This window comes from Anarrhichthys ocellatus, unplaced genomic scaffold (assembly GCF_004355925.1).
Source record: "Anarrhichthys ocellatus isolate YVR2014 unplaced genomic scaffold, GSC_Weel_1.0 scaffold1, whole genome shotgun sequence".
NCBI classification, from domain to species: domain Eukaryota; kingdom Metazoa; phylum Chordata; class Actinopteri; order Perciformes; family Anarhichadidae; genus Anarrhichthys; species Anarrhichthys ocellatus.
The window spans coordinates 3,331,503-3,343,004 of NW_022280031.1; the positions used below are offsets into that span (position 1 = coordinate 3,331,503).

The 11,502-nt window shown below is 41.7% G+C and overlaps 1 protein-coding gene across 1 annotated transcript in view; it reads left to right on the forward strand.

Moving 5' to 3' along the window:
- The window catches only part of syn2b (synapsin IIb), a 67,149-nt gene extending 60,274 nt beyond the window's left edge, over window positions 1-6,875 (forward strand). Inside the window, 4 exon segments of the mRNA XM_031854610.1 lie at window positions 113-179; window positions 3,388-3,557; window positions 3,559-4,181; window positions 4,772-6,875. Coding sequence (XP_031710470.1) covers window positions 113-179; window positions 3,388-3,557; window positions 3,559-4,181; window positions 4,772-4,925 — 1,014 coding nt within the window. The 3' untranslated portion in view covers window positions 4,926-6,875.
- The last annotated feature ends 4,627 nt before the right edge of the window (window positions 6,876-11,502 follow it).

Below are 11,502 nucleotides of genomic sequence, written 5' to 3' on the forward strand. Positions count from 1 at the left end.
CTCTCTCTCTCTCTCTCTCTCTCTCTCTCTCTCTCTCTCTCTCTCTCCCACACTCTCTCTCTCTTTGTTTTACTGTTTTCTGTCATTCTCCCGCCCTCTCCCTGTCCCTCAGGGTGCTGCCCTTAAGGAAGGACTGTCAGATCCAAACAGGACCTCCGGCCAGCGCCCTCAACCTCAAGGTTGTCTGAACACTGTTGTCCATTGTAATACAAGTGTTGTAGGCCCAAAGCAAGTCTAGGAAACAGTCTCTGAATCAATCATGCTACAGTTCACTCTCAGACCTCTTTAGAGATTTTTTCTAAAATTAAGTTTCCAGTATTTGAAAAATGTTCTCACTCAAAATAAACACTGCCATTAGAAGAATTTGTTTAGAATAAAAATGGAAATGAAACTAAGATACAACCTGTTAATTAGAAATGCTGGTAGGCGCATTTGGTTGCCTTTGACAGAGCCAGGCTAGCTGTTTCCCCCTGTTCCAGGCCTTTGGGCTAAGCTAAGCTAACTAGATGATGCGCTGTAGTTACATATTTACCATACAGACATGAGAGTGGTATCAATCGTCTCCTCAACTTCTTGGCAAGAAAATGAATGGGCATTTCCCAAAATGTCAAACTATAACGAAAACGGAGTAGTATGGACATGGCCAGAGTAAGAGCAGTTTGTATTTTATCTGCATCCGTATCTCTGTTCCTTGAAGGTAACATTGTCTAAGAAAAGAGAAAGACCTCAGCTGTCTGTCTGAGCTATACGGCCTTGTCTCCGTTTAAGTTACAAGCATTTAGCCAGCCTGTTAAGTTTAACTGCAACCTTAGTGTCTGTGTTAGTGTGGTGATGTGTGTGCTCAGGGCAGATGTGTTCAAACTAAATGTGACAACTAAAAGCAGTGGTAACAGCGTGCAAAGCGATAAATTAACAAAGCCATTGTTATTTTACTGTCAATGTGTAAATGTTTGCATGTTTGTTCCTTATCTTGAATTCCGTTTTTTCTCATTTTGCATGAATGTGGAAAATGTTGGTGTTCCTTATGTGTGTGCTGGTTGTTTTTTTTATATTTTACAGGAATTGTTAGAGTCTCGTGCAGTGCCTATTCAAAAACATGCCTGTTCAGAACGGGCCGAATGCTTGGCCTGTGGTGAACAACTTCGCTCCGACAATACGGTTCCTTGGGAACTCGGCAATACAAACATAGTTGCGTCACACACTGAAGTCGCAGCTACTAACGGTCAGAAACAGTGAAATATACTGTAGTTCATGGGAAAGACACCAGGGGCTCACTTTACCACACCTTACCCAACTAAAAGGGCCCCTAACAGCGAGACACTCATTATGATGTTTAAATATGAGAAACTCATTGTACCCTTACATACTTAGCATACATACTCTTAGCAAGGTAATAATAGGTTATGAAGTAGAGCATGGGATTACTTTGTGAAGGTTTTTTTCCGGTGGTAATGTTAGTGTGTTAAGTTAGTGTCAAGTCTTACACCGAGGAAATGCAGTTTTATTCACGGGGGGAAAACACACCCATGCAGCAGCTTAGTCACGGTCACATCGGTGAAAACGCTGCGGTTCAATTCTGCTTCCCGTTGACCATCCGCTCGTGTTGACTCAATGAGCCGCGCTCTGCCCGCTGCGGACGACATGCTGGACTCAGTCTGCAGAGCCATGACGCCCCGCCCCCGCTGCTGAACAGAGCACTCTTCAGTTGTTTAATAAAATGATGTTGCATATCTAAATAGCACCAAATTCGACAAAAGCACTCCCTTGGTACCCGAGCACTACACCCGAGCAGTGTGAAGTACATCAGATGACAGATTCAGAGAGCAGACAGGCAGACCGATGAACATGTTTCTACAGATCGGCTGCGTTTCCGTCTTACTGAATAATGCTTGACTTTTGAATCCTTTTTTATCTTTAAATTCTGTACATTGTTTTGGTGTGCCTCAGTTAACAGTATGCGCAGAGATTCTTCCTTCTGTCAAGCTACAAAGCCCCCTTTGCAGGATCAGAATGTTTTGTGAATAACTGCTGGGTGTTGTCTTTTGTTATATATTAACTTTCATAACTCTTTGTTATGTGGGTTTATACTCTACGGTACACAATACATATTTGTCTTGTCAATTCTTTGCATGTTAATTTCCTAATTAGCTTGGATCCAAATCACTGAATTAGTGATCTGTATACACAATGTGACTAATTAGTCTGCTCTCCTCTGTCTCAATCTTTCCTGAGTGACAAACAAACAAACACATGTTAAATACCAGTATGTTGGCAAGTGACCAATATAAAGCGTGGTGTGGAGTGTGTGATTTAGTAATTCAAGGTTTTGTATCAAAGCAAATTGTTACCGTGTTGTCCTTTACAAGTTAAATATGTTTGTACAAATGGTATTTTCTTTGGTTTGTATGTGTCGTGAGTCCCAAGCAACCATTGGGATGCTTTGTGACAAACACTTAAAACGTAAGACTTGTCGCCAGTTACTGCAGTGGCCTGACAGTAAAGACTCTATGAGAATGTCTGGGATGAATTTTCACGAAGGTTTTGTCGTGATCATTTATATAATGTCATTAAAGTGCAAAATCTAAATGTATATAGTACTAATCAACAACTCATAACACTAATTAATATACATTTTCCAAGCTGTCTTTAAATAACCCTTTTTATAAAGGTTTTAGCATATCATTTACACACCCAGCTATAATCCTGCTGCGTCCTGGAAAATGAATTATCAGCCACTGGAAACTCATCCCTGCCCCGTCACTTCCTACTCAGCATGTGGAATCCTTTGTTTCTTTTGTGCTGCATGATGGGTTGCTTTGCTGCATGTGTTTGAGTCACTGAGTTGTTTGATGCCAGTATCCTTTTCTGGTTGTATCATATCTCCTTTTGTTGTTTACTTTCCTTCATCCTCATGTTATCCCCTTTGTTTCTTTTCTTTTTTTCAACCACACTACCTCCTAATGGTCACTGTTATTATTATGCATAAAAGCAAGAAACACTTGGCATGACAGGCTAGTCACCACACCTTCTCTTAGCCGTTGATCTGCCGCCCCCTGCTGGTCATTGCAGTCCAAACATTCAGAGCCTGCTTCGCCCCAGTCTGTTCTTGACAGATGAGTTGGTCAGGGATTCTATGAATGCGAGAGGTTGTTATGTGAATGAGCATGTCCAGACTCAAGCTCATTATCGGTATCATGTCCTGCTTTGGTCTGAAGTGAGTGTTGCAGGCACCTGGTTTTCTTAATGCTGCACTAAAACAACAGGTGCTAGATGTAAGAAATAATGATGCTTCTTGATTTATTTCCTTTACTTCTCCTTTTGCTTGTCTTGTCATGTGTTGTATAACCAAGAACTATATTCTAATGTAATTATATTTGAATCTTTTAGGTGCCCCAGTGAAATCACAGAGTGTGGAGTCAAGATCAGAATCAGCTAAGAGAGCATCTGAACCGGTACCAAAGCCCGGCCAGGCCCAAAAACCTGGTCCAGGTCCAGCTCAGACTCAGAAGGGCCCAGTCCAGAGGGCCGCCTCAGTCACAAGGCCTCCAGTGCCGAGGCCTCCCCCCCCCAATGCTGAGAGGCACATCAGTCGCAAAGTCAGCCCCAGATTCTGCTTCCACCCCAGCCAAAGCTTCACCATCATCCCCAGCGAAAGCAGCAGCAGCTGCAGCTCCAGGCTCTCCCCCAACCAAAGCAGCAGCAGCCACAGCTCCAGCCTCAGCTCCAGTCCCAGCTTCTCCCTCAGCCTCAGCTCCTACCACAGAGCAGCCCAAGCCCCAGCCTCAGGGCTCCCCAACCCCAGCTCCTGGCAAACCAAAAGAGCTGCCCCCCAAACCCGCACCACCTGCAAAGCCCATCCCTCCGCTACGCAGGAATTCAAAGCCGCAGCTCCAGCCAAAGCCACAAACCCCTCCTCCTCCCCTCAAAGCTTCACCCAAACCCCAGCCCGCTCAGGCCTCAGATACTGCCTCGGCCCCAGCACAGGTTCAGTCCCCAGCCAAAGTCAGCCAGTCCCCGCCCAATGTCCAGTCTCCAGCTAAGGCTCAGCCCCAGGCCAAGCCGGCCTCTCCCCTCCAAAGCCCTGAGCATGTTCCGGCTGAAGCTGCCGCGGCCCCCGCTGAGGGAGAGGCCCCTGAGGAAGAACAGCCAGGATCCCAGCAAAAGGCCCATCCTCTGCTGAAGTAAGAGCCGCACTATCGACACACTGTTGATAATGCAAAGACGTGCATTTCAATGGGCCATTCTTTGTGTTTAGGATACAGAAGTAAATGTCTAAATCCTTTCTTCTGTAGAAAGGTAATATATGGAATTCCAATCGTCCAATTGATTATCAATAGAATTTTTGTTTAATGGTGTTATTTTAGTGTGTCGGTCGAAGTGGTAGTTGCTGAAATGATTAAATTAACACTTTATTTTAATCCTCCCTATTTAAGCAGTATATACATATTTAATAATGTAGTTATTACAGTCTATACGGTCTGTTGTGTTTATTGAAGTATTTGTCACAACTATTGCATGTTCATATACTGCATATGTTTGATAAATAGGGTGGTTAAAGTACAATGTTAACATTTTGGAATGTTTTCAAAGATCATTGCACAAATATTGTGTTTGTGAACTTTTTTGCCTCCATATTTCCCTGTTTGTCTTCATCCTTACTCTTCCATCTAACTCTTCCTCCTTCATTCCTCCCTGCATCCCATCCTTCCTTGCCTACCTACTCGCCCTCTTGCCCTCCCCTCTCTCTTTTTCCTTCCCCCTCCCCTCCCAGTAAGTCCCAGTCCCTGACCAATGCCTTCAACGCCTTCAGCGACTCCTCTTTCTTCCGCGGGGTCTCAAGCACCGGAGGCGACGGCCAAGACGAGGAGAAAGCCGAGACCATTCGCAACCTCCGAAAGTCCTTCGCCAGCCTTTTCTCTGACTAGACACAGGCTAACCGTAGTCAGCCCCTTATTGATTATGCCCCCCCCCCCCCTTTTACCGTTGGCCAGTGATGACTTGATTGACATTAAGTGTGAACCAGTCTGAGATTAAACTTTGTGTGTTAACTGTACTGCATTCCCTCCGTCCCCGTCCCTCCTCTCCTCCATCCTCAGCTTCTCTGTGTGAGTAACGGTGAGGCCTCCTGGGTAGGATGTTCAGTGAATGAAGCTGTGCCAGAATATTTGGACTGAAGGAGTTACGTCATTGATATCGACCATACAGCAGATTAGAGAAGAATAGAATAGAATATCAAGATATTTATTTTTCCCAGAGCACACTTTAATGAACTCTTTATGAAGTATATAAAAGTAGAATATTCAAGACTTTAGATGTAATGTACATTCAGTATATATATACGTATATATATATATACATATACAGTATATGAATACAAACATATAACTATAAAGGGACATAAGCCAATGATAAAACAAAGTCGAGTAGCACTTTCCAATCCACCTTTGTCAGTGACATAACTCTTTCATTCAGTGGCTGGATTTATACATATTTTTAAAAAATAGTCGGATATTTGACATTTGATGGTTTCCCCTACAGTGAATCAATTTTGGTCAGTAAGTGAAACTACGTGCGTAAAGAAAACTACTTCTTTAAGGATTTGTTCCTGTGTAAATCCAGCTGTTGTGTCTCTGGTCCTTGGCTACGGACTACTGGGCTCGTCAGTGCTGCCCCCTTTCTTGTCTACAAGCCTTGAAGTTCATTGTCGTGTGAGGGAGTCGGAAATACGTGTATGTTCATCTGTGTTCAATTGTTATGCATGGCTCCTCCAAGTGGTTCGGTGTGACTTTTGGAGAAGAAGGGAGCTCTATCAGTGTTGAGTTTCGCACTCCGTCGCCTTTCTCTCTCTCTCTCTCTCTCTCTCTCTCTCTCTCTCTCTCTCTCTCTCGATAGATGTTGTAGCCTTATTGTGAACATGTTTTCAATTCAGCTACATGTTAGCTGTGCAGACCTGGGTCGATTACCTCTGGAAATTCATTCATTTACGTTAAGGGTTTGATTAAGTCGGGCAAGGATTGCAACTGTTGTTAGCAGCTTTGGGATCAGGCCGATTGTGCCCCACACTGAATAAATCAATCCTAAATAGTAACTGAATGCTTTTCAAAGAGTAAAAAGATTCATGTCTGTAGCTGTGACTGGTGATTTATTGTTTCACCTCTGTGTAGATCTTTCAACAGTATTGTAATTTGTTGATTATTCTCATGAAAAGACATTGAGACAGTAGTGCAATAACACCTCGACATGACTGTTGAGCGCTGTCACCCTATTATAGATATAAATATGACCGTACATACAGGACCTGTGTATCTGTTAAATACCTAACTCTTACATTCCCTTTAAGATTTCTTTCAGTCGCAACTTTCCAGGTTGCTTTCTGCTGCAGTCAGACGCTGGGCTCCAGATTAATATGCCATTTTAAACTGTTGGTTTCTGTGATTGATCCTGTTTGTGTTGTGGGACTGAATTTAAGGCAACCTGGAATGAACCCAGTACCTTGGCTGGTGATATTCAGTTGAGCTGCTGCATTTCAAGTTCATACGTGTAAGAAAAAGAAATAAAAATCTCAACACCGCATCAAGCTGTCTGCTTATACATTTCCAGTACTATGTTGCAAGTAAACTATAACATATTGTATTTTGTATTTATGTAATTGTCATCTCAGGAGTTTATTTTTTGTAATATATTGATTGATTTTTTTTTTTGTTTGTTGACGCTCCATATTTATGGTAGCCTACAGTATATATTGTTTGTTTTGCATTGTGTTTTTATTTGTAGCTCAATACTGCTTTGCATGATCTGGTGACTGATGACGGTTTTTTTCTGTACAGATAAATAATAAAGATGTGGTTCCATCATTCCACTTATTCACGAAGTAAGATTCATGCTGATGTCTGCGCCTTTTGTTTCAGGGACAAAGAGCCACATAGATTTCACACATTAAGATCAGTTGATCCGTCATGTTACAAACTGGGAGCATGGAAAGATACTACTACTTACCAACCAGGGAGGGTATAAGGAAAAGATCCTATTAAGTTGCATTGTGGGAAATGTAGGATTCAGTGTTTCTGGAGCTTGATCCATTCCAGAAACAAAAAGTCAGGATATGTCGGACTCTACTGCTTCAATTTTGATTCTTTTTTACTGAATCTTTCCTTCACAAGTCCCTTTAAATTAAACTTAATGAACTAAATCACTTGAGTACCCAATGAATTTATATAGCAAATACGTGGAGCAGCTTTTAATGCTAAAAACTGTATGTTGAGACTGAAATGAGACATTTAGCGATAAGAGACCTCTTAAGTCTCTTAAGTCTAGTGAGGCTTAAAGACCGTTTGTATTATAAACTGAGGGTTTTTGCTCAGACGTTCAGTGTCTTTTTTCATTTTCAGACATTCTGTGATGAATATCAGTGTGTTGACAGAATCAATATAAATATGCCATTATTGACCCAACTGCAGTATAGCTTTTAAAGTACAGGCCATACAGTATATTTAAGATCTAAGGTCACTGATTTACTGAGGTTGTACTGACACCAGGTAGGTCTATACGTGTAATGTCTGTGTGCATGTGTGAGGCTGTTTCTGCTTGTTGTAGCTGCTTGTCAAGCTCTCTGAGACAAACTCGTGATTTTGGGCCATACAAAATTGATTTCCTCCCAATGAAGTCATCAGATCTCTTATTTGACAGCAACACTGGTGTATTATAATGCTTTATTGAGCCAAATGGCGAGTTCACAGTAAGGTTAGTGACAGCTCTGTTTGCTCTGTGTTCTTGCTCAAGGACACATCAGCAGGGCAGGTGGAGGATGCCTCGAACCGGTTTCCTCCCGCTTTGAAATATTCTGTGCAACTACAAAGGCAACAATGACTTTGTAGTCACAGAACAAACTTGAAGTTTAGTACAAAAATGAGTGATTGTTGCTACTTTCTCACCATTTAGCTGCAATGTCACAGTTTTGACTAACTCACCAGGTATTTCATTGATATTATAGAGGGGGAAAAGGGAACATCGTATTTTAAGTCTTACAAAGTCTAACACAACCATGAAATCATTCAAAAGTAACCTTTTATTACAGATATTGTTTGACTGATCTGTTGCTGTTGTGACAATTCACCTCGGAGCTGACTTCATATATTTAAATGATGGGATGTTGGCTCATCAGGACTTGATCCGATCAGAATATAGCAGCATATTGTGTAAGGCCTGTGGTGTCAACAAGCCATTTTCAAGGAGTTGTGAATATTTTTTCAACTTTCAGAACCTACAGTCTCATGCTCCTTAATAGAGTGATGGGGTGAACTACCTGCACTTAGCCAGCAGATGGCACTATATACATGTGGAAATATTCTTTATTGGCACATCAAGCCATGCCGTGTTTGCTCTCCCTCAGGTTCATGTAATTGGGGCCCTCCGCTCGGGCTGACTGTGAGCACCTAGGCCCAATGCTCCCAGTCACCATAAAAGCTGCCATCTTAGACCTCTCAGGGAGACTGCCATCCACATCTAATTAGCTCTTTTTTCGCAATTTAATTGGAATATTCTTTGGGAATAAATCAGTTAATTTAAGTGCATTATTGTTGTCTCTGCCTTTAATTAACATGGCCCTTTGAGCCGGTCATGAGAATAATGCAGCTCTATGCACATTAAATCAGTTTTCTCCGGATACTTGTGTGTTTTATTTGCTTACCTTTTTTTTAAGTTCTTCTTTTCAAATGATTACATGTCCAACCTTTGACGTCACATTTTTATAATAAAGCTAAAGGAACGGGGCACTTTCAATATGTGCCACTAACAACATTACATCTGTAACACAAACCACACGACATATATACACGTGAAACACGACTATGTTGCTACAACAGGTGAAAAGCATAAACTGATGATGAGAAACATATTCCCTGATCCTCTCACACAAACTCTTTATACGCATCGACGTTCAACAAAGACAGAGGAAACACGCTTTGCTCTCAGTTCTTGGTCCTTGGGACGACCAGTCAGCAGAGATCTGTGGGAACATCTCACTGCTCGGAGGGACATGGACGTGGGCGGCTAATGCACCAAAGCAAGCCTATACAGGCCAGACCCTGTTTGTCTTGGTGCTCATCCCAACCAACTGGGGCCACTGAGAGCAAGAGAGTATGAACGTAGGGTGGAAGGACCAATCAGTGCACTTAATTTAACACTATGAGATCCAGATTCAGTTCTTATATTATCCAATATATATATATATATTGGTATATATATATATATATATATATATATATATAAATATATATACTGTATATGAGGATGGGACGGAAATCCTGGTGTTACGCACCAGTGCTGAAGGGTTTGATTTTTGTCACCACAGCTTGTTCCCCTCCTCGGCCTGAAAACATGTCAATTCCACGTTAACGTAACTCCAGTGTCATGACAGTTGTAGGAGAGTCTTGTAAAGATACACAAGCACTTAGATGATGAACGTGTTCAGATACCAGGGCTCCAGTCCCCTGGGACTCAACCGTATAAACAACCAGAAGTTATTACTTATTATTGCTCACTGGTTGTTTTTTTTGTGACAGTAAAAATCTCAGGGGTGTCATTTTTTTCTAGTTCAGCACAAATAAATTCTGTGTGGGCAGGACTGTTATGTGAGAAAGAGCAAGAGTATGTGTGTGTGTGTGTGTGTGTGTGTGTGTGTGTGTGTGTGTGTGTGTGTGTGTGTTTAGGTCTGTAAGCAAAGTGTGCCAGCTGTCTGACTTCACAGTACAGAGTTATGACAGATCAAAGGCAGCTGAAGTCAAGCTGACTGTTAAGCAGAGTGAAAGTAGCATAAATGAACTAAGCGTCGATTTTGCTGCTTTTGAAAAAAAGTGATCACACAAGAGCGGGATTTCATATCTTAAGTGTTTTAATGCTTTAGGTTGAAAAGACAGAACTTAAACTTCACCTCGATTTTTGACAAGCACCACTGTCATGCATCTGTTCACACACTTTATTTTTATTTGTTTTACACTGAATTCTGCTACACAATCAGAGTCATTTGTTTTCAATTGTGCCTGGATTGTCAGTATGAATTTTTCAAAGATTCAGACTGAATTAAAATGATCATTGACATGCCGAGCCACCATGCAGTCACTGGAGCAGACAGATGGTCAGAGGCTGGTCAAGTGACACTGACAAAAACAGGAACATTGAGTTTCTTCACTGGCTGAACTTTTTGGTTGTGGAAACTGTTTTTCACCAGGCTGCTCTGCATTCTACCGTAAGTTTCAAACCAAATCTGACCAGAATCTGTCAGCCTATCAGGTGAATATTTAGCCAGCAGGACTCATGTCACGCCACATCCTTTGCAGTTTCATGTTTAAATGAGCCTCGAGTGACACCAGCAGGTTTAATGCTAAACATTTTAATTTGTGATCTAACCTCATGTGAATATTATTCCATTAAAACATACAATACACTGAGCTAACAAGATGTGACTTCAAGATAAGTGGGTTTAAAAATGTGAAAAACTGTGTCTGCAAAAAGGTAGCCTGTAGATGTCACTGCATGGTTTCAGTGTTAAAAATAGAGTGAGGTTTAGGTTGGGGTTAGTCTAAGGTCCTCAAACCAACAGTGTGTAGAGATGCAGCATGATTAGAAGAACCAACAGTCTGTCCTGCACTAAGCAAACTGTTAGTCTATGAACACTCAAAGGGTTTCCTGCACCGCTGACTTTGGGCTGATTTAAATGCAGAATTCGTCACATTGTCTCTCTCCACTATTGCTGTTTTTCAGCAGGTGAACTCAGTCCCGTCAAATGAGTCCATAGCATGATGACTGTGATGTGAGAGATGCAACTGTAATGTCATCATTAGTCCACTAAACCTTATACAGTCAGTCAGAAAACAAGCAGTCATTCATACACAGGTAACGACGTTCTGTTTTGGGGAATAAGCTATATTCTGGACGAGAATTAGCCAAGTGAGATGGTTCTATGTGAATATGAAGCTAGCTTAGCACAAAGCCTGAAAACTGGGGTCATGTAAACATCTAGCTAAGTTAGTTAACTTTAAGAGGCGGGGGTCTCTGTTGGTTAATGGCTAATACCCTTTAAACTGACGTTTTTCGACTTTTGTATATTTCATTCCGGTTAAAACAAACAAGATACAACGTGTTGATTTGTCATCTTTTGTGTGAGAGACGGACTGTGGTTTCACCCTCTTTCCAGTGATTTGTGCTAAGCTAAGTTAGCCGGCTGCTGATTCCAGCTGTTTTTATTTCACCCTAATCTTGGTATGGAGTTTGAAATGTCGAAATAAATAAGTAGTCATTTCATTAATTGGGCTTGAGATCAAAATGCAGCTTTAAAACATAAGAGTTCCACAGTCGTATAAATCATAGTTATGAGCTAAACGGTAATCTGATGCCTCCTCGTGCGTCCTCAGGATACCAGGCGAGTCGTGTTTAAGAGGAGGGAGATGGGAGTGAGAGTGAGAGAGAGAGAGAGAGAGAGAGAGAGAGAGAGAGAGAGAGAGAGAG